Source organism: Engystomops pustulosus, chromosome 4, assembly GCF_040894005.1.
Source record: "Engystomops pustulosus chromosome 4, aEngPut4.maternal, whole genome shotgun sequence".
In the NCBI taxonomy this organism is placed as follows: Eukaryota; Metazoa; Chordata; class Amphibia; order Anura; family Leptodactylidae; genus Engystomops; species Engystomops pustulosus.
The window spans coordinates 125012558-125036863 of NC_092414.1; the positions used below are offsets into that span (position 1 = coordinate 125012558).

Sequence of the window (24306 nt, forward strand, 5' to 3'; positions counted from 1 at the left end):
TATACTGACATTGACTCAACTCAACTCTTCCATAGAAAACTACATAATGTGATGATAATAGACAGCAGTAATAGGATTTCATTTCTGTCAATGTACACTATATTACATGAAGAAGGGTGACCAAATAGTGGGGAAAACATTGTAACTTTCTTTCTTTCTCTGGAATATCTGTTCCTTTCACAACTGTTGGAAAGAAACCAACAAAAATACAGATGTAATTCAGGTTGATTTCTTTCTCCATGTCTTACAAACTAATGTATCAAGCAAGTGAATTCTGGACATAAAAGCTAATAACTCTTTTGCTGTTAACTGTAATGCATCTTCCATGTTTTCCAAATGATCTGCAGCAAATATCGCACCGCCTCCATTCATAATCTACAATGGAGCAGGCTTCTTCCAGTTACCTGATCCCATAATAGCTGTTATGTCCACACTCTTGAAGTTGGGGGTCACTAATGGCAAATTATTAAAGGGGTATTCTCGTCTGGGCATTTCAGTTTAATTGATCTGCCATATATATATACATTTCTACAATTAGATGTTATTAAAAAAATTTACCTGTGTAAAGGTAATTTCTCATAAATGTAGTCATATGGTCCCTTAGAAACAAGACTGTGTCCTTGGATACGACCACCTCTGCTGGAGTTATGGCACAAAGAAACAAAAAGTTTTTGTATATGAAATGTCCAGAAGTTACTGCATGTCCAACAGCCGACCTGTGGTAATGATTGCTGAATCCAGGTGGTCAGGCAGGGCTCAATAGTGCATGCCTGGCCACCGCTGCCTGAGTGCAAGGTGGTCGTATCCAAGGAAGCTATTTTGTTTCTAAGGGACGACATGGATACATTTCTGAGAAATTATCTTCACACAAGAACATTTTTTAATAACATCCAATGGAAAAAAGGTTTACATATAGTAAATAAATTAAATGTGAATGTCCAGATGGGAATACCCCTTTAAGTTTAGTGTCTTATGTGACAGTCCTTACCTAAAATGTGTCATGGAGTATAATGAGCAGACTTCTGTAAGAGGTTCCTACCTTTTTACATATTTGGCACATACCGGTACTGCTTTTTGACAGTTTCCGCCAGAAAGTAATATCTATTCATGTAATATATTCGAAAAAACTTGGCATTTCATTGTCTGGTTTCAAAACTGGTGAGAGAAGTAAAAAGTTGCAAATGATTGCATAAATATGGTATGTATGTGATTTTTGGCATGACAATCCTTTTAGACCATCTTGTGCCCTTGGTACAAATATATTGAATAACTGTAGCAGTGTGGAGTTAGGGGATGACAAAATATGTCCACCCAGTTATGAGGGTATATCTGTTTTGGCATAGTCTAGTTATATAGCCATATGTTCTTTGTAAGTTTCTTTTAAAGCATGAATATAGCTTGCAGCCAGCTTAGCAGCCCCATTTATAAACTGAGCAGCTTTATGACCATGGGGTCAGTCTGATAATGACTTTCAGGATCTTTGGGAATGTTTCTAAAAATGGTTTTATTTGCCTGTTGCTCTGGAGAGATTAATCAGGAGGTCAGTGTTAGTCGTGCACTTTCCCAGGCTGAAAATAAGGCTCTATTACATGTCTTAGGGAGTATTTCCAAATGTTTGTGTCACCACAGATCTAAAGCTCAGGATTTTGTCATCTTTTCCTGTGTGGTTAAAGTGCACATGAAATTTCTGTTGCTATTCAGATCATTTATTAAAATATTCCCAGCACACCAGAATGCGCAGCTGTGCAATATTGCTGAATTTGACCTAAGACTTTGCCATAGGCAACTATGTAACTTTGATTCCCTATTGGAAAGGGGAAAATGGTTTGTGCTCTCAGTTTCTTTCTTTGTATATCATTTTTCATGCACATTTACCTTAAGATATCTTCCTTTAAATCTTAGTTTGGGAAAGTAAGAATGTATCATATATCACATCTTTTGCAGCTCCTAAATTCTGAAAAAAACAAAATTAAGTAAAGGCACAAATATAGAGCAAAATAATTTGTTAATTCCACTGATTTACTGGAAATACATAGTAGATGTATGTCATCCAAACCCACTAGGACTGAATGACCATCAAATGTGTGAAAATTTGTCTAATAAATTTCAACTGCCCCTTCCTTTGTTCTTACCCTTTTCAGTTTTTTTCCACATTGAAGTTACATGAACTCTTGAACATGCAAGTGTATTAGCATGAACCTGGTGCTTTTGCGACTGGTATCCAAAGTTTATGGTCAGCTCAAATATACTATTGTTATTGTTAAAAAATAGAACATTTGAAATAGAAAAATGAGAACACTACGCAGGACATGTCTGGAAATACTTGAAGGTTCCTTGGTGAACATGATGTGGTACAAACAATCATACAGCTAGGGTGGCTGTCATTACATGGAAGATTTCTGTTTATTTTTACTAGAAAAGAAGTGTTCTGCTTTCATTTACTATGATCCATTTCCCTTTTCAGGCAAGACTTATACAGATATGTCTTTTTAGCCACACGATGTTAGTCTCGTTCCTATACTGGCAATAGATATGGTATTGCTATGGTAAAGACGGAAAACACCTCTTTCTTCCAGTGGAAATAACATCAACCAAGTGGTTGCAAAGCTATTGGCCTGGCCTCAGCATGGGGTAAGGGTACTGTGACCATTGACTTGAGAATGATAGTGAATTCCATTGAACACAACATGGCTAACAGCATAATAATATTAAAAAAGTATACAAAAATAACTATAACAATATTCATTAGAACACAACCCCATTGGAGTTTGAATTCTATAGGGACAAAAGAAAGATTTTTCAGCAGCTACGTAGATGGCAAGAGGATACACACACCTTAAGTTTTAAATTTTCCCAAAAAATCCCATGCAATGGCCAAATTGTTGTCATAATGTAGTTTGCTTAAGGCTACATTCACACGATGTATGCCCGCCGTACTGCAGTAGGAATATACAGCGCACAGCGCCATAATCCATAGATAGATAGGACATAGATAGATGGGCCATGAGCCCATAGAAGTATATGGGCTTCTATATGCTTCTATACGCATATATACGTCGGCCGTATATACGTCCCCTATACGTTTGTGTGAATGTAGCCTAACATTTAGTAGATAGTAGAAATCTTTTTGGTTGTTGGTATTGTTGGCATTGTCTTCTGAGTACAATGTTTCATCCTAATATACAATATGAACATGCAGAGAAATGTAACTTTGTCTTTTGTGATTAAAGCATTTCGTGGTATGTTTTTGGCAGCCTCAGTGCTAAGAAATCTGCTTCATGTTTTCCCATTGTAGCTTTTATTATTGTAATATTCCCATATCCTCTGCAGCCTAAAATCTGTTATCTATTTAAAACCAAACGTGGCTCTAAAGAGGAAGAAAGGGACATAGAACTGAACAGGCTCTCATTCATCACGTGTGAGCCAGACGCAGGATGTGCCTCCTAACCAAAAGCAGCAGGTTAAAGGCATTGTTCAATTACTTTGCCTTTTATAAGGTTAGAACTGAAGAAGGTAAAGGCAAGGAAATCACCAGGCTCGCCATTATGCCATTTACATCATTTGCAGAATGTGATTGATCAGTCTGGAGCTATTTGTTTCACAATCAGGTTTACAGATGGTTCATATGATGTGGTTTTCATGCTTCTTTTTTTCTCTTGGCTACAATAAAGTTGAAGATATGAGAAAGTAGGCTGAAATGTAGTTTGGTTCTCTCAGAACATGTGGTATAAACAACGATTTCATTTTAAAGCGGTTTGTCTGATTTAGGTTAGGTTCTCTCATTTTGGTGACGCATTGTATTGATGTTCCCCCGTCCTGCACGATGTACAAGGTATATTAAGAGCCTCCGGGCAGCATAGGATTGCTCTATAACTGGCGAAGGCTAAAGCTAATGTGCCGCGGTGACCCACTCCACACCTGGTGTGTAGGAGACGTAAAGACGATTTTTGTCATCTGTGACAATGCAGTGCTTGATGGTAGTTCCCAACTGATTGGACCACCGTTTTACATTGAACCCCAATTAGACATTTAAAAATACATCTGCTACAGAGTATATTGTACATGATAAATGTAATATAAATGTTAATATTTAAAACAGCAATTCCTTTAGCAAGGGGGAATTATGAATAAAAGATTATTTTACATAAATGTTTCTTTTTTCATGCTTTATATAAAAATAAGCACTCTACACTTATCTGAAATTTAACTATTTACTTGAGAAATTTCTCTACATTTCCTGTGTAAACACCCCCCCCCCCAGGGTGTAATAATTCAGCCATGTTAATGAAAAATTTCAATGAGGACTTATAAAGTGAGAAAAGGAGAAAACAATGTATAGAGGAGAAAAGAATAATACCCCTTAGGGTTTGCTCAGTAATGGGTTAAACACTGTATCTGCCCATTATGGTTGATCCCTGGGATCAGCACAACCTGTAATCACCTTGCTAACAAAAAGAGATTTTCTAAAGGGATTGCCCCTTTTATATAAAGCTTCGAAAATTATGAAAAGCTATTGCTTTCATCCGATTGGTTACAATACACATGCTTAAAAATATGCACATTTTCCACTGTCTGATAATTGTTTAGTATCATAAAGTGGTGGGTTTATTATGTAAACTTCATCACTCTGTTACTAATTATTGTATCATTAAATATATGCCATTACCATGTTAAGAGGCTGAATGTTGTCAGCTGTTCTGTCAATATTTATTGAAAGAAATGTTTGTGGCTAATATTATAAAGCCTTCTACTTTTTGTTAATTTTCCCTACTGAGTACCAACCACAAAAGTCATAGAATCTGTGTATTGGTCTAGGGAGGACCCTGGGGGAATATATTAAAATCCATTCTGATGTTCTCAAATCTCAAGACTTATAAGCAAATCTCTTGATGTTTTAAGGGAAAACACACACTTCAGTAGATTGCCATCTATTCGGGCGCCATGCCACACTAAAATTATTAAACTAGGAAGCTCAAATGTCAAGTGCCTTGAAACAATATGTAAATAATTATTTCATCTTTACAAACCCGAAGTCAGTCTGTATCAACTTTCCTCCACCATGTATATTGCCTGTATGTGAGTTTGCTCTAATATGTAGAGATAATACACATCACTCTAGGAGAGTAGTTTTTCGGGTGCTCGAGTAGGCTACTAAACCATCGACAATTTTCTCAAAAAGAATACTTGGCACTCGTTTTCATTTGAACATGATAAATTTTTTTATTTATTACAAGTGGAGGTTTAGAATGGCAATCCAATTCAAAAATGCAATGTTTCGGTCTATGCAGAGACCTTCATCAGGCACGGATTGCATGGTATATTGAGAAAGAGACAGGTGGATAGATGTGCGGTGCTCCTGAGCGGATGTGTCCGCTGCTACACTCCCCAGCGCTCTAGCGGTCATAGCACCGCACATCTATCCACCTGTCTCTTTCTCAATATACCATGCAATCCGTGCCTGATGAAGGTCTCTGCGTAGACCGAAACGTTGCATTTTTGAATTGGATTGCCATTCTAAACCTCCACTTGTAATAAATAAAAAAATTTATCATGTTCAAATGAAAACGAACAAGGAGTGCCAAGTATTCTTTTTGAGAGTTTGCTCTAATAAACATCACTTTAAGGAAGAAAGTACTAAGGCCATTCTCTTTTTCTACTATTGCAAGTGTTATTGGATTCTACTGTAATGAATAGAGAAAAACCCGTAAAATCCATGTTCTGGCTACTGAAATCCAGAGTCCTCAAGCAGTGCCATCTACAGTTTTCTCTTCTATAAATGAGTTGTGTTCCTATATGTGAATAGCGGTGCTAGGTGTATTGCTGTGTGTATAGCGGTGCCAGGTGTGTTGCTGTGTCTGTATATAACAATGCTGGGTGTGTATAGAAGTACTGTATGTGTGAATAGCAGTGCTGTGTGTGTGTGTATATCAGTACTTTGTGTAAAGCAGTACTGTATGTGTATAGTAATAGCGGTTGTGTTGCTGTATCTGTTTATAGTAGTGCTGGGTCTGTTCATATGAATGTGTATAGAAGGACTGAGTTTGTTTGTGTGTGTTTATAGCAGTGCTGAGTGTGTTTGCGTGAGTTAATGTATGTTGCAGTGTTTAAATGGATACAGCAGAGCTAAATGAATGATGGATGTATTAGGACTGAGTGTATGGATGTAGCAGAGCTGTGTGTGCTGTGCTTGTGTGTGGCAAACAGAATTCTAAATTTGTGTAATTTGGTATAATTTGGATTAATTAATCTGGGGTATGTCTTATAGTAAGTAACAGTGGGTAAGGAAAGTATTCAGACCCCTTTAAATTTTTCACTCTTTGTTTCAATTGGAAAGATAAAAAAGTTATTTTTTTTGCTCATTAATGTATGTCATTAATTGCTCAATTTATTAAATTGCTAATTTATTAAACAAGAAAAACTGAAATATCACATGATCATAAATAGTCAGACCCCTTTATTCAGTATTGAGTAGAAGCAGCTTTTGAGCTAGTACAGCCATGAGTCTTCTTGGGAATGATGCAACAAGTTTTTCACACCTGGATTTGGGGATACTCTGCCATTCTTCCTTGCAGATTCTCTCCAGTTCCCTCAGGTTGATGGTAAATGTTGGCGGAAGCCATTTTCAAGTCTCTCTAGAGATGCCAAATTGGGTTCAGGTCAGAGCTAAAGTCAGGAATGGTCACAGAGTTGTTCTGAAACCGCTGCTTTGTTATTTTAGCTGTGTGCTTAGGGTCATTGTCTTGTTGGAAGGTCAACTTACGACTCAGTATAAGGACTATAGAAGAGGTTTACATCCAGGTTGTCTCTGTACTTGGCCGCATTCATCTTTCCTTCATAGCAAGATGCTGCCACCACCATGTTTCCCTGTTGGGATTGTATTTGGCAGGTGATGAGCAGCACCTGCATTTCTCCATGCATACCGCTTAGAATTATCACCAAAAGTTCTATCTTCATCTCATCAGACCAGAGAATCTTATTTCTCATAGACTGGGAATCCATCTAGTGATTTCTGAAAACTGTATGCAGCTTTCATGTCTTGCACTGAGGAGAGACTTCTGTTGGCACATTCTACCATAAAGCCCCAACTGGTGGAGGGCTGCAGTAATAGTTGACTTTTTGGAACTTTCTTCTATCTTTCCACTGCATCTCTACAGCTCAGCCACAGTGATCTTGGGGTTATTCTTTACCTTCTCTCACCAAGGCTCTTCTCCCATGATTGCTGAGTTTGGCTAGACTGACAAGTCTAGGGAGAGTTGTGGTCATCCCAAATTTCTTCCATTTAAGGATTATGGAGGCCACTGTGCTCTTAGAAACCTTGAGTGCTGCAGAAATTATTTTGTAACAAATTCTGTTCCTTAAGTTCCTTAGACCTCAAGATTCTCATGTGCTCTGACATGCACTGTGAGCTATGAGGTGAGCTGTGAGGTCTTCTATAGACAGGTCTGTGCCTTTCCTATCAAGTCCAACCAATTTAATTCAACACAGCTGAATGAAGGATTAGAACATTCTTAAGGAGAATCAGAGGAAATTGACAGCATGTGAGTTAAATATGAGTGTCACAGCAAAGGGTTTGAATACTTCTGTTTTTTTCTGTCAAAATTGGGTGCTCATTAATGAGCAAAAAAATAAGTTTTTTGATCTTACCAATTGGGTGCAATGAAACAAAGAGGGAAAACATTAACCGAGTTTGAATACTTTCCATACCCACTGTTTATTCTATAGTCTGTATACAGGTATTCATTTTCTATTTATTTATTCAAAAAAATTGCTGATCATTTTGGGTTTAGGTGTCCAGTGGGGAGGTGCTTATCAATTACTGACAGCATTCCACCTAAAAGTATGCACACAGTCATAACAGTTTATCATTGATGGAAACACCCAATGCACTCTTGAGTACAGAATCGTTCAAATAAATAAAATACAAGATGTACAAAATTTTCCCACAACACAATATATCAATCTGCATTTTTTCATAGTCATACTCAAAAGAAATCAACTACATGGACTTAGTGGTTTTAGCCAAAGAATACTTATACATTGTTGTGTGCCCCCTTAAACAGGATCCATTCTTCATTTAGCTGTTAAAGGATTATTTTTTGTGAAAATTATTCATGCCTTCCTATCATTCTGATGTCCGCTTTCTCTCTCCCTTTCCCTACCAGATAGCCATTTGTAGCCTATGGAGTCAGAAGGGGCTCATGTGATGTAGACAGAAGTCCCTGTGGCTCATTTGCATATTTTTATAAGTCCTTTTTAATGAAAAATAAGCCATTACCAGCTAAATGAAGAACGCATGACGACAGAGTGTATGTATGCTTGGGTTAAAACCACTAATTATCCCTTAATTATTAGCCCTTCCATTTGACTTATTTAGATCCCCTTTACTTTCCATTTTGGCATTGCACTGATGTTTCATCCCAGGTAACATTACCTCCACACAGGTCATTTCGCTTTAAGGAATCAGTGAATACAGGGAGGTTCTTCTTTAAAGTCTAGGAAAAAGACATCAGTGTTGTATATGTGTCAGTCCTTTTTGCTGACACCAAATTTAACCCTAGTAAAAGTGTCAAACGCTTTTAGTAAATGGCAGAAGCCCTGAGAATGTGGGGAATCCTTGTGTTTCCTAACATTCACATTAAAACCACTTTTGTTCTTCATTGACTTGTTCTTCAGTGGCATCTTTACAAGTTCCCATCTTTTTATTTTGCTCTGGGGTCCTTATAAATGTCTTACAATTTGCCACCTGGTGGAAAGACCTTTCTCTTGTTCACTTGCTTAAAGTTTCTTTTGTTTTGGCTAGTTGTTGAGAATGTTGTATTTAAGATAGAAACAGTTAAGTAAAAATGTGGACCGTCCCAGGAATGTTGGCAGTGGAACAATACTTCGTTTCCCTGGATTCTCTCCCAGCAGTATGAAGTGATGACTTTGGATGTAAGTGTATTTCTTAGTATAGCAGCAGACAGCTGAGAAGTCACAGAATCTGAGCAGAGCTCCCCATGAGAAGCGCTCAGAAGATCACAGAGGAATGTCTTATCCATTGTCTAGGGAACAGTGGGTATGAAAAAGTTTGTTTTTTGTTTAAGGCACAAAGCTCTCTCTCGGGACTCATTTTCTCTTACAGTGCTGAAAAAAGTTGGCCAAAGTCATTTTTCCTGTGTATAAAATTACATGTAGAGCTTTGAACTTGCTGGAATCAAAGGACTCTACATCAGTTACCTGCTTTGCACCTCATCTATTACTTTTGATGGGATCAAGATGGCTGCTGTTATTTTAAGCTTTGAGGATTTAATGTATACCTGGGACAGCTTAGTATGGAACCTCACATCCAGAGCACTACGTTCATGCCGGCATGGAAACTTTAGGGTTCTGCAGATGATGTTGAAACCTTGGTGCATTTCCAGGGCAGTTTATCAGGTGGGAATTTCACTTTACAAGTAAATGAGGTTAAATAAAATTCATCATGTGGTTGTGGTGGTGGGGGTTATAATCACTGATATTTCACTATTCTGAATACATTGTGATTTTTGTCTGTAGCTATTAAGTACTATTGTTATAATTATAATATAATATAATTCTTATCACTATACATAACCTTGGTTGGACATATAATAACAGCACCATGTAGCAGAACCAGAAAGTAATACCCAGGTACATACTTAATACAAACATTTAATGCACTTAATCCTTATTTGTACATTTTAATTCATAGGGTTGTTAATGCATTTTGTGTCTCTAAAGAACACATGTTGACAATATGCAAATATCGGGTTCCTTTTGGGACAAAAATAGCAGGATTTCCAAAATTTGACACATATTGCTTTGATATATAAACTTTTCCAATGTCTTGAGTTATGTGCTGGCGTACTGGATTAATTTAGTACTGCCAGTATTTGTTTCAGACTCAGTGTCAGACAGAGAAAGAATACTTTACTTTTTGCCAATACCTTTGGAAATAATTAGGAGTCACTGAGACTATGGTGCTGCTATACTTATGTTATAAAAAAGATTGTCCAAAAATAAATGGCTTTTGTGTCTTAGAATAAGATTATACAACACGTAGACTTCAGGCAGTCGGATGTGACATCACCCCAGAATATCACTGCAGGAGAAAGAGGGAAGTACCAATCAATCTTTTACTGAGATAAATCATGTCATTTGGGTTTATGGTGCTTGAATAAATAGTTCTATTTTGTGTCTTGTAAAAAGTATCATTTACACAGAGACATAAGAAACAAACAGCTTGACATTGTGTTGCATTAATAAGTTATGCCAAAATGATGAACTATGAGGAGTATGATTCAGTAATTCCTTTCATCTTTGATAAAGGAAACTTGTATTCTTCATAAAACTACCTCCTCTTTTATATTATATCTAAAAGGGGTATTTCACATGTTCAAGGCCACACCAGATACCAGCACCTCCCTGGCAATCAACTGATTTTGCTGGGGGGTTGTTTCTACATCTCAAGACACGTTGGATGAATGGAGGCTCTAGTGTTTTAGAGCAAGATTTTGTATTAGTGACTTTTATCCATGAACCCTCCCACATGAAGCATATATTGATAGGAGTTGTCTTCAAAGGCGTTCACCAATCTTTAACTTAAATTGCCCATGTGCCTTTACAATATTCTCTGAATGTTGATTCATCAACCCTGATGCTTCCTTAATTGCTATGTGCAGACTCTCTGTGCACTTTGTGGGATATTTGTTTACATGTCTGTGCACTGATAAATAGGAGGGACCTGCAGGAGGAGATTATGACTCATCCTCCTCCCCCCTTCCCTCTCACTTTGCTTGTCAATGAGAGAAAAAACACACCGGAGGCTGCCACTAAGAGAGACTTAGGGAGTGAGAAACAGGAAGTTGTATAGAGATGGAAAGTGCAGCATAGGGAGAACAGGGAAAGTCTGAGGCTCTCACAGGAAACAAAGACACAGGTACATATACAAGAAGAGACATGTCTACTGGAATAGATTTATTGAAAAGTGGACAACCCCTTTAAGATACAAACCCTTTAATGTTCAAACAGAAGTCTGCTACAGCTGTGACTCAGAGCACAAGGCAGTATCTGTTCTGTGTTAGATCTCACACCAGTGGACCACAGTGTTCCAAGTCCAACTACAATCCTAGTATATTAAAGTATTTTTCACAGTCCTGTTGCTACTCACAACACACATAAAATACTATGGTTACGGTGCTCTGCAGGGTTGATACTTAATACTGTATACAGCTTTGTATTGTCAATTAATATAAATTTTTGTAATCCATGTGAAAAATTACACTGCATTGCTATATGTAGCGATGTTTCTACCATTCACCTGGCTCATTGAATTAGCCATTAGCCTCTTCACAAATAACAATGACTGTCATTGGTAAGTTATATAATGGTCTGATCTTTATTTTAAGACTAATACAATAGGATATATTTACAATTAAAGTATTCCGGATCTGTAACACTGTGCACCAGAAAATGTACCTACATTTATGTACCTTTTTTGTTGTAAACTAAAACAATTAATGAATTTTAAGACTCAAAGGAGTTGGCTAATTTACCTTTTTTGTAATTTGCTTATAAGTTTGAGAGGCAGGATATTAGATAATTTGCCATTATACCTCTATTAATTGTTCTACACCTCTTTATTGATATGTAAAGTGAAGCCTCCTGTGTTTAACCTCATCAGCCAGTCATTCCTGACCATAAAATGGCTGCAGATGGAGGGTCATGTGACCTCTAAGTGTCCGTGAGCAATCTCCAGATAGAGATCACATGACCCTCAATTTTCAGCGATTTTATGGACATGAATGTCTGGCTGATGAAGTAAAAGATGGGAGGCTTCACTTCTCATATCAAGAAAGCGGCTGGTTTAAGCAGAATTTTATTTATTAAATTATTTTTATTCCATTTTCTTATAAAATTGGCTGGACCATTATACAAACTCTTATACCTCTTGTGTCAAACCCTCATCCTTATAGACTGTAAGCTCTTGTGACCAGAGGCCTCACTCCTATTGTTTCATATGACTGTTATTAAACTGTAATGTCTTATTTTATTTGTATATGTTATCCTGAACCTGCAGAACTATTAATAGATGTATATTGGTAAATTGCCTAATATCCTGCCCCCCACACTTGCACACACACATAACAAAAAACTTGAGGTAAAGTGGCCAATCCCTTTAAGACTCTAAAAATGCCTCAGTCATATCTGGCATTTAGACAGTATAAGTTAATCTGCTACAAGTTTTAGTTTTAACCTATTTATCAGATTTTATATTATTATGCATGGTAACATTACACTTGACCTGTAGTTATAAGAGTATTTACCATCTCCTAGTATATTGTGTGAGAGCTGAGTTCAAGTAAAATTGCTGGATGAACACAGAGTACTGTCCTTTTTTGAGCAGAAGACTATACACCATTCTCGCGTAACCGCTCATACACAACCAGAGTGTACTCACAGCTTTTCCTTCAAGAAAGTCAAAGAAGGTTAAGTTCCTTTGAACATTAAACAGGGTTATTTCCATTTTGGAAAATTAATGTTATTGTTTGTATGATTAAAAATTATACAGTTTTCCAATATACTTTCAGTATTTACTTCAGTGGACAGAACTCTGACCACACAGGTGCACAGCTTGTTATAACCCAGAGCTCTGATTACTCTCTGTGATATAACGAGCTGTGCACCTGTGTGATCATGGACAGATTTCTATAGCAGGAAAGCAAGCAAAGATCTAGAAAACTATGAAGAATTGATACAGAAAGTATATTGGAAAATTGTATAACTTTGTATTATTTAAACAATAACATTTATTAGCTGAAATGGGAATACCCTTTTAAGTTACTAATATGATACAGGTTACAGTTGGATTCCATTATGCTTTTTAGCAAGGTCATTGGAAAATATCTATTTATGCTTACATGGCAAAATTCATGGTTTAGCACATTAATACTGGTGGGTTTAAGCTTTGTTATGGGAGCTGTGCTTCTTCAAGCACATTATTCTGGGGTCATTTCCATAGGTTCACAAATGACAAAATCCAGGCAGAGAAGTGATAGGTCCCAGAAACCAACTATAAGCAGCATGTGACACAAGTTATAGAGGATGAACAGTTAGAATCTCCATAAAAAGGAAAGAAATTTACTCCTATACCAATCATTAATCCAGAATGGTGGAGCCCTCCTCATTCCATTCATTGCATACACTTTATAATTTTGCATGTAGAGTGCATCTAGTTCTTGCATTACATCAGATATCTGCTTTCCATACATATAAGACTAATACATCACGTTTTCTGACCGATGTTGAATACATAGTATATACCATCATGTACTGTATACCATGTGCACACTAACATTTGTGTAAACTACAAAGTTTAAATATTTTAGCTCCTGAACGTTAATCTTTCTTAAATATTTGATTTGATGTGATGTTATACAAATGAGAGTATTATAATTGGGTTACTAGGCTGAGACAGACCGTAAGACAATCCACAATTCATTTATTATCAGGTCTTGCATCTAGTTCTCCCAAACATGAAAGATGCTTTGCTATGTTCAGAAACAAAAATCCCTTCAGGAGATTAATCTGATGCTTGCCTAGATTGTAGTATACAATTATGTTTTTCATTGCATCTACATCATATTTTAATATAACCTATTAAAAATGCAGTGAAAGCCAGTGAACAGAGTTTAGAAGAGTATAAAATTATTTTAAGGTCTCATTGGGGCACATGTATCATAAGTTTGGCTTTGTCCCTCTGTTGTTTGGGACTTTTCTTGGCTTTCCTGCTGGTTAGATGTAGCTTAGCGGTTTTTCCTTATTGATACAAGTCATGTTTGATCTTTAGTTCATTTGTGACTTTTCAAGCTAATTTTTTTGCCTGCTAAGGGGCAGCCTTTGATTTGCGGCAAAATTTTCAGCTTTTTAAAAAAGTTGCAACTTTCACATCTGGATTCATGTGATAACTCAGGGAACACTTCAGAAAATTAGATAAGGAGACTATTTTAGGCACAAAAAAGTCGCAAATGAACACAAGCATTGTAAAATTTAAACATTTTACAAATAGTGAGTGGCTTTGATAAGCCCCCCCTGCTGTGACCCCACTAGGTCTCTGCATGTCACTACAGTGAGACTTTTCGTGTCATACATGTAGCTTTCCTGTTAATTTACCAGAATATACACTCCTGGGAAACTTGTCTTGAACATCTTCTACTTGTGAATACTCTTATATGATGTTTGCTGATTTCTTTCCTCTTTGCATTGAATGAACACCCACTTAGACCAGCCAACATTTCTGCTTTTATAGAGGTGGTCACACCTACTGATCAGTGAATCCGGTCATGTGAGTAGTTCCTGTCTTTTTCTAAGCATCTTTATTTCTTTGGAAGAATTTCAATTTTCATACATTTCTTCTGCATATTGTTGAGGTTTTTATTGCATAAAGACCATCACAGTATACTAAGAACTAGATGGTTTTTTTCTTTAATATTCTAATGCATAAAACTTTAGAAATAAAAGAGGGTGCATTTTTAATCTTATGATGCTGCACTTTAAGTACTGCACAGTACTGCAAAATGAAAGGGAAAAATAAAGTCAGAAAAAGGAGAAAAAACACATTTTCAGAATACTGATATACCAGGAAGATCAAATGACACAGATGCTTTCATTTCTGAAAATGTAATTTATATATCAGGGGATAGATTGTGTAAAGCCATTGTTTCTTAGAAGACAATATTTCAGTGATTTCTTGGAGGTATTTTGAGGGATGATCTGGCCGCTGCCAATTTAAAGAAACATGCACAGTTTGTAAGCAGCCGCTCCATCATTATTAGCAATATGGGAGAATAGATGATGTAGTGAATAAAACATGAACTAGATGTACACAATAAACCAATGAAGCTTCACATATGAAGACGCTGTAATTCCCCTGATGATTCTCTTAATAAGGACATCCACCATAGAAAATTATCTTCAAGAAGTCCTTATAAAGAGTTGAGTATAATGTATTAAGAATAAGAAATGTTGTGGATTAATTAAGCATGAGGGCATTATTAGATTCATCTTAAAATGGGTTTTTGTTGGAAAATTGAAGCGCTATAAATTATACATGAACTTATTTTGGCTGCATCTTTTCACTTCCAGATCAGTGTGGATAATTAAATCTTGTCATAGAAAACACAACGTGTGTGTGTACAACAGAGCTTGAAAAAATGAATGGGACAATCACAACCTTGGGGTTCTGTTGCCTTAGAAGAAATGGCAGATCCTGGCAATGTATTAGAAAGGGCAGAGGTGATGCTATGTAGGGGTTACTGACACGTGACACTGGGGCGCTTATAAAGAGGGAATGTTTTATTCTCAAAACAATGTAGTATGTGAAAGAATGTAAAAGAAATCATAAAAACCACACGCTATGACAATTAGGAATGTTATAGTGTACACATCCATTACCAAGACCCCTTAACTTATCTTCTGTGAACATTAGTTCATGTTGCAGCAATGTAAATAATAGTTCCATAAAGGGGAAATGCTCAGTCTTTCAAATTAGAAATATCATCAGCGGATACTCCACAGATTCTAGATGTAGATCCATACATGGTAACATTACTTTTGCAGAATTTTATCAGACTTTTAAATATGCAATGTTAGTGTCTGTCAAGTTATGATACATCCATTCATATATTGTAATTTGGATTCATGTGACATAATATAGAGATATTAAAGTATTCTTTAAGGGGCTGTGCCATCAGCAACCACCGGGGCATGGTTCTAACACCCCAACAATCAACTGATTTTTATAAATCAGTTACGGTATCTAATCTTACACATTAGATGGTGGTCATCCTTACCTGACAATTTTGAAGGGTGAGTTACTGTAGAATCCTCTGATTGCAAAATGGTTGTCGCTTATTTGGTTACAGAAAAAAGTTTAAGAGACTGAATGAGAAGAAATTGTCAGCCAAACTCCACTGCATTGTACATTAAGGATTTATACTCTTCTATTTTTATTAGTAGTGACCTGTTCTTTTACCTCTGGGTTTCCTTATATACCTTTGAACCTTGTCCTTTAAAAAAAAGTCTACATTCTTACCACGTTATAATCCACAGTTGTAAGGATATTTAGGAGAGATTTCCAATGCGCCCTTATTGGAGAGCCAGGATGTATCCAACCGTACAAACATATAGTGGGATTTATCAACCTAGCAAAAAAAAAAAAAAGGACAGTGGAACATAGATTGAAAGTGGGAAAATTGGGAGTGTCTCTTTAACTCTCCTCAAGATAGTTTTGCAGTGGCCATATGTTTGTCAAAAGAATAATTTTCACAATGTCTAAGCAAAAACATGAGACCACCCAGTCAATGGTATCAGCCTCCCCTTTTAAAAAGTCAGCCACTTGCTCCTTTTATACCAGAAAATAGTCTGGGTTTGTTAATAGAAAAACTATTCAATAAATCAATGGATATTGTTCATGTTCATAATGTGTTATTTTGCTGTTGAACCATATTTTATCTTTGAAGGATTGTTACATTAAAAGGGTATTCCCATTGAACAGTATAATTGTGTCCAAAGCACAGGAAATGCTTCCAGAAGTGATTGGAAGGAGACTAAGACAGCGTTGAAACACTGGTTTGAGAGAATGTGATACACATTGGGCTTAAAGGAGTGTTCCCATTTCAGCAAATATATGTTATTGTTTGTATGATAAAAAGGTATACAATTTTTCAATATACTTTCTGTATCAATTCTTCACTGTTTCCTAGATCTCTGCTTGCTGTCATTCTATAGAAAGCTTCTATGTTTACTTACAGTGGACAGAAATATCTCCATTGTCACACAGGTGCACGGTTCGTTAATATCACAGAGAGTAATGAGAGATGTGTGATACACCTGTGTGACCATGGTCAGATTTCTATCCACTAGAACAGTGATGGCGAACCTTTTAGAGCCCGAGTGCCCAAACTTCAACCAAAAGACACCTATTTATTGCAAAGTGCCAGCGCAGCAATTTAAGCAGTAGTGTATTTCTCTTTGTTCATTGACAACTTTCAATCCTTCAGCCTCCCAAGGACACCAACCCAGTTGAAAGGAGGAGGGCAAATTCGCCTATCATTGTAGGAAGATTCTGCAGGCAGATTCTTTGAGTTCTGTCTGATGAACTTTATTCTGGGGTGATGGCCTGGGTGCCCAAAGAAATGGCTCAGAGTGCCGCCTCTGGCACCCGTGCCATAGGTTCGCCACCACTGCACTAGAAGTAAACATAGAAGCTTTCTATAGAATGACAGCAAGCAGAGATCTAGAAAACTGTGAGGAATTGATACAGAAAGTATATTGGAAAATGGTATAACTTTTCAGTATACAAACAATAACATTTATTTGCTGAAATGGGAACACTCCTTTAAGCCCAAAGTGTATCACATTCTCTCTAAGCAGTGTTTCAGTGCTGTCTTAGTCTCCTTCCATTCATTTCTGGAAGCATTTCCTGTGCTTTGGACACAATTATACTGTTCAACATTTATTTTGAGAACTATAGTCCTTCAATATGAGGATACGACAAATGCCTCTGTCTGCCAATTGATGTAATTCTTAGATATAGTCCACAAACATCCACTCTTTTTATCATCCACTTTTCCAATCGATTTTATGAGGGGCACTTGTACAATATAATATAAGTTGCAGCATATTCTTTCTGTTTTATGTGGTTTCATAGGTTTGTGCCTTACAGCTTATGCTAATGATGTGATATTCTGGAGACTTTTAGTAAATTTGTTTCCCAGACAAAGACTTCATTTACTACTTCTGTGACACGCTTGAACCCAACATTTTGTCATGACCTGAGGAACAATCTTCTGAATTCTTTTTTGGTGACTCAGATTGGTACAAGGGAAAGGTTCTTGTTGAATAAATGATTGTAGCTATATTGAGATGCTGCTGAGTGAAGTTTTAGAATGTGTGCTTTTTGTCTAGATGCAATATCATGTAACTGAATGGGTTAATGAGGTGCGTCCACTGATGTTCATAGACCGCAGCTTTCTAAATATTGTATTTTTATAGGGTTGAGCTGAGTCCAAACCAAAATAGGAAGTTATTTCTTAATTTAGATGTCAGTTGCTATTTGTGTACTGAAAGGTTACAGGAAATGCCCATGCCCAGGAGACTGCCCCAAGCACATGAGAACCATGATGATCTACAATTATTTTTTTCTTAGTGGATGAAAGTAATTCAATGTGAAAAAAATATATATAGTATTTAACATAAAAACCTGGGTTAAAAAATGAGCTTATTTTAAAGAGACATTTTAAGATGACACAAGTAAATAAGCAGGTGATCAGAAATTGTCAGGTTGTGAAAGCTATTTTTGGCCTCCAGCAAATTCTGGAAATACCATACTTAGTCTACAGCATGAACGCTCTTGTTTTCTTTTATGCATTTTTGCTTTTATAGAATCATATTTTATAAAATGATTAACTGGTTAAATGTGATACAGAAACAATCTTAAAGGGAACCTTTGCACATATACAGCCAGTGACAGGTTCCTATTGAGCTCTACTAACTGACTGACACCCTTCTTTTAGCTAAAAAATGTTTAGCTTACATCCACATAAATCACCTTTTATCTTATATTACCTGGCATCAGAGGGGGCGTGTCCTGCTTGGCAGGCCCCTCCTATCTAATACTCCCCATGTCTTATGCCTCCTTACTGGTCACAGTTCCTGTCATGTGACCAGAGTGACATCATCTCAGGTATTTTAGCCTCTTAACAATAGCAAACTCTACCCTATGCATGTATCAGTTTGCTATTCTTAGAAGGCTGAAGGACCTGCGATGATGTCACTGGTTACATGTCATGAATGTAACACAAGGCACTGTGTAAAAAAATTGACACAATATTTCCCATCTGTACATAGAGCTTTATATGTCTGTAGTTGAATATTAGCAGATGGTCCCTAAGAAAAAGGAGGCAGGGCAATGATTTGAAGAGACACAGAGCTGTCAGTCACAGCTTGATAGACAGAAGAGTCACAAACACCAGACATGAGTCACAAAATCTAATTTGCATATAAGAAAAAAGTCTGTAATTAAGGTGCAGTATCTCACTGGCAGCTAATTTTAGGTGACATGGTGAGGACTTGTAACCCTTCATCAGCAGGCATTGTTACTCAGGGGAATAAAAATCTGGTGAAAGGTCCTCTTTAAGGCTTAACACCAGAAGTACATTATATTCATTTTATGGATCCTGTAGCTAACAGATATTTTTAGCTCTTAGATTTTATTCATAGAGTTAGTCAAGAGTAACTGGTAACAAACAGAAAATTTCCATCTTATTATTAGCAGCATAACAGCGCAAAATATTTAAATCCATAATACAAGTCAAGCCACAATGGAAATATGTAATTTTTTAGATTTACTATAAGATACATGATCCCAAGCAAGTTAATATTACTAGCATATATTCTTGAGTATAAGCCAACCAGAGTATAATCTGAGGTACCTAATTTGATCATAAAAAACTGGGAAAACATTGACTTTAGTATAAGCCTAGGGTGGGAAATGAAGCCTATTCTCTGTAATAAAATGTCCAGTAGTCTCCCCTCATCAATTAAATGTCCAGTATTCTCCCTACATTAATGAAATGTCCACAGCAGCCCCTCCAATCAATATAATATCAACAGCCCCTCCAATTAATATAATGGTATATATGGTACTTTATAGAGAATTAGATATAAGTACATGTAGCAATGTTTCCCCTTGCACTGTTTGATCACTTATTTCTATATGACATATTCTACAGGGCATGGGTAGGTAAAATAAGATACAAGGGGCAGACGGCAGCCACAGTAGTAAGGTAACAATCAGCCTAACGTTTACTATAGAAAGAAATTATTTGGATTAATGAATGGAGATGCTAGCATGAACTAGGTACTGAAACAGAATGAGATGCCAGCATGAACTAGGTACTGAAACATAATGAGTATTAGCAACACTATATAGAATGTAATACTGGTTTGCTACAGCTGGGTTGCCTGGCTCCACCTTATTCTTGGGATCATTTCAAAAATGTATGTAAAACTTTGTTAATATGTGTTTTTGTTTTAATATTAATGCAATAAAAAAGTAATCTTTTTAATATATTCTGTGAGTTCCCCTTTTTGTAGGGTGTTGTGATTTAGGTCGGGGGGAAGTCACCCTAACTCCTATTTAGGACGTATTTAATTTGGGTTATATTGTAGGTAAAATAAGATTCCATGCGTTAGGCATAAAGGATACTTACCAAACTGAACTATGTTTTTTTGAAACAGAAAAAGTACTGCAGCCAATGTAATATTTTTCCGGCAGGAAAAAACATGCAAAACAGCCAAACTGAGAATAACGCGCAACATAAAATTTACATTGATGTAAAGGGATTTTTTATGGATATGCTAAACCTCAGTTTTCTATTATTTACATAGGTAAGGAACGAAGGTTTGAACAGTAGTGTGAACTAAACGTTACATTGCTCCAGCCCCTGTAGCCTGGCCAGAGGTTCCAGGGGGCCACAGGACCCACTTGAGCCAATGCCATTGGGCACTTGCCATGTGCAGGAATTGAAATTATTTACAAGCATACAGAAAACGTTCAGAAAACTGTTGTACAATCCTTCATAAATATTTCCCTGTATGCACAATTTCAAGAACACAAGTAAAAACCCCTTACAGTGTGATGAAGAGAAACAACATGTCTTCCAGATATCACATTATGCCTATGGCCTGGTTTGGAATCATGGTTTGCATTACAATCTAACTAGTGTTAACTGATAAGTATGTTGTTATGCTAAAGTTACAAATAACTTTTGCAAGTATCATATGTGGTGAGCTGCAGTGTGAATCTCACCTGAGCATATACATTGACTGCACAGGGCTTTCTAAATGACTTCATAAAGGGACTGCTCCCAAGATGATTGGCAATGTGGCGATTGAGCGCTGCACTTCAACATGGTGGAGTGGGAAATATGTTTATTTTGGAAATAGCCGTGTCTTAGTCAACACAGCTTTCATTTTGATCGCCTACACATAATCTCTTTTATGAAGCTATTCTCGGTAGGCAGCTGCTTCATAAGTGGAAGGTACAGTTATTGTATTGGAAGGTGTAAGTTATTCCATTCCAATTCCATATGATTGTTCTACCTCTTTTAAGATCCATGATACTTAGTTTTATTCCACATACCCGTATTTGCAATAAAAGTGGGAAATCTTTAGAGAGGAAAAGCTTATACAGTTTCTCACAACCATATGAAATAAAGGCAATGAGTAATAATTTGGGATGGTTCACGTTCTACAGCTCAATCATATCTATTATATATACACCATTACATATTTTAGAAAGAGATTTTGCAACAGGCAGAAAAGTAATAATTCCACTTAGTCACAACAGAAGTTGTAACTGAACGTAGGTGCTCATGAAACATCTCAACATTTATGACCAATTCCCAAAAGTCTATGATAAAGAAGTGCCTTCTAAAATCCTTATAATTCTACAGAAAGAAGACAACAGCTTGTCAAAAAGTGTAGTAGTACACAATATTGCTTGTTACTATTATTATACATTAGGAGTCATATTTTATTTGCTGTAAAATAGGTGTACAATCAGGTCTTGTAAATTTAGGATTCAGAAAGGGTGCTGTGTATAATCATACATGCATAGACACACATGCAGCAGGCCAGTTCTCTAACATTTCCTTCCAATGATTTGCATATAAAAAGCTTCATGAAGACAAGCCAAAGCCAATCCTTGATAATCTTATTTGCTAATTAACTAAATCAATAAATGTGCCTCAAATGACTGCATATTCTGGCTACTTAAACTTTCGATACCCAATAAATCAGAGTGATGATAAGATTAATCTGGCAATTCACATTAAATAGTTTGACTCCATAAACATACACATTTGGCTTACTTTTTATTATTTTTTATATGAAGAGAACGTCATTATTCTTGCAATTTACCTAGGTGGAAACTTATGGATTAAGTATTTGAGGTCTGAGGTTTATCTCTTCTGACATTGCCTGATAGGGAGAGTCTGGTGGCCCTCGTAAATATATATAGATGTCCTATAGCTCGGCAATCAATGCATTTGGCCCTCATACATTTAATGTTTGACCAGCTTAAGTGACCTATATTTTCTTGCAGAGTAGGGAAATTCTCATGCATTTGACAAATTAATAAAATTACCTGATAGTCTATCACCAAGTTCCAAGTTCCAAAATTAACTTGTTTTACCTGGCAAATATGATTAAACCTGTGATGGAGCCTCCAAGTGGTGACAGTAAAAGAGGGGGCTGATGGGGTTCCCCTACTTGCACAATTTTTGGATTATTTGATTATAATTATTATAGTGGTCAGTGGGAAGAATGACAAAGAGTACAGTCAAGTTACTCACGACTTAAGCATATGAACAAACTGAAGGTAATGCATAGAGCTCATCGGCATGCCACTGAAATCAATCTGGCAAGAGAGGTGCCTTACCAAATTCACATGAATAATAGAGAACCCTGCTCACCTGATAAACCACCTGATATGTGATCAGAAAAGTAGCAAAAGCGGCCTATACGGACAGATCAGCAACCAGATAGTATGTTACCAAAAGTGTTGTCAGTTGTGTTATATTGTGGGGTAAATATAAATGTCTCATATTTTCAAAGAAACAGAGTGGAGATGTGCTGCAAAAGCCAAAGACATCTTGTAGAAAATTCTGCAGGAATATGTTATAGACGTGAGAAAACAATAAAGTTCTAGACCTGATTGAGCAAATCATTAGATATGAATTGGTGTGTGTGATTAGTAGTCACTGAGTAATCTTCTAGATGAGACTCTCAGCATGTGAGATGTCATTCAGTGAGCAATGTCTACCTTTGAGTGTGGACAAGCGATGCTCGGTCGGGGGGTATCATTGATTATTATTTATGTCCTCAGCATTTTTTGATAGAGAAGTGGGTACATTTTTACATACTGTATACCCCTATTGGCTCTAACTTTGTTTAAATGTCATTTTAGTTGTTTTGCATTGATTCTTATGTACGTACTGTAATTAGGTCCTAGCCAATATTAGCTCACAATATCTAGATTGCCGTTGGAAACAGTGATAGGCTTGACATCAGACACATACTTTAGAGAATGATTTAATGTACAGGGGATTGTAAGTTAATTGTAAAAAAAAATGTCTAAACAGAATGCATTCACCCCTGGAGACTGCACAGTTGTGAGCCCAGGTTTTTCTTTGAATGGACTTTTTGATTTTTTTTATATTGAAAATGAATGAACAACTTTGGCACTGCTGGCTTTGTCTCAAAAAACACTGCCCCAAAATCTGCTTGTGTGATTTAAGCCTCTATCTTAAGCTCACTGTCTGGGTCTGGTTTGGGGGAAAAGGTGTCATGGAGATAATAGCAATGTGCTATTGAAATGTTGAAACCACACTGAAACATTAATACTACAAACGTTCTGCAGTGTTTATCTGGAGAGCATAGCCGTACACTGTGAAAGGTAGTTTTCTGTAAACATGGAATACATTCCTATATTTGCCCTGGACCACTGCTAGGAAATCAAGCTAATTGTGATGGATGTAGTTTAAGACCCGGCTTCTTATATAAGGTCTGTTAGTCCCAATTCAACCATTTCAATCCCTCACCAATCATTGCTTGGTCATATCTTGTGTTGCTCTATAACCTTTGACTTTGAAAGCTGGTGATTTATAATCAGTGACTTAACCCGTGTTAGTCACTCTAAATTATTAGTCCCTCTGCTGGTGGAAAATGAAAGAAGTCATCACAAGGTTTAGACCTTGTAATGCCGACTCTATTCCATATTTATTTTTGGGTTTTCTTTTAAATATTGTCTCCAACTTTACAAATAAACTAAAGGCACTGTACAACCCTGCATCACAACATTATTTAAGGGTAAAAGTATGATACAAATAAATACTGCTGTCGTTTCTCAAGTACACCTTTGTCTGCACCTTGTGCAGTGTGCCTTTTGTATCTGTTTTTTCAGATGTTCCATGTGACATTTCACTTATGTATCACTTTTTTTTTCTTACTTTTTTTTCTCGACATTTTAGGCGCAGGTCTGCACCTCGAATTAGATACCATGCTTTAAGGCTGCATTCACACGTGGGGCAGCTGTCTGAAAGTCAGAATATTCCTAGTTGCCCATGGCAACCAATTACAGCTCAGCTTTCATTTTACCAGTGCTCACGAATATTAAAGGGGAGCTGTGATTGGTTGCCATGGGCAACTGAGAATGTTCTGACATTCAGACAGCTTGATAAATCT

At 36.7% G+C, this 24306-nt stretch overlaps 1 protein-coding gene across 6 annotated transcripts in view; it reads left to right on the forward strand.

The window, feature by feature from the left end:
* The window catches only part of FRMD4A (FERM domain containing 4A), a 308777-nt gene that overhangs the window by 137812 nt on the left and 146659 nt on the right, over positions 1 to 24306 (forward strand). For 2 of the 6 annotated variants that reach the window (XM_072147318.1, XM_072147317.1), the window contains exon 1: positions 9241 to 9414. The exons of the other annotated variants lie outside the window; for them this stretch is intronic. In XM_072147318.1, the coding sequence (XP_072003419.1) occupies positions 9256 to 9414 (159 nt within the window). In that variant the 5' untranslated portion in view covers positions 9241 to 9255. Of the gene's footprint in view, positions 1 to 9240; positions 9415 to 24306 lie in introns of those variants that run through there. 6 annotated transcript variants of the gene reach the window in all.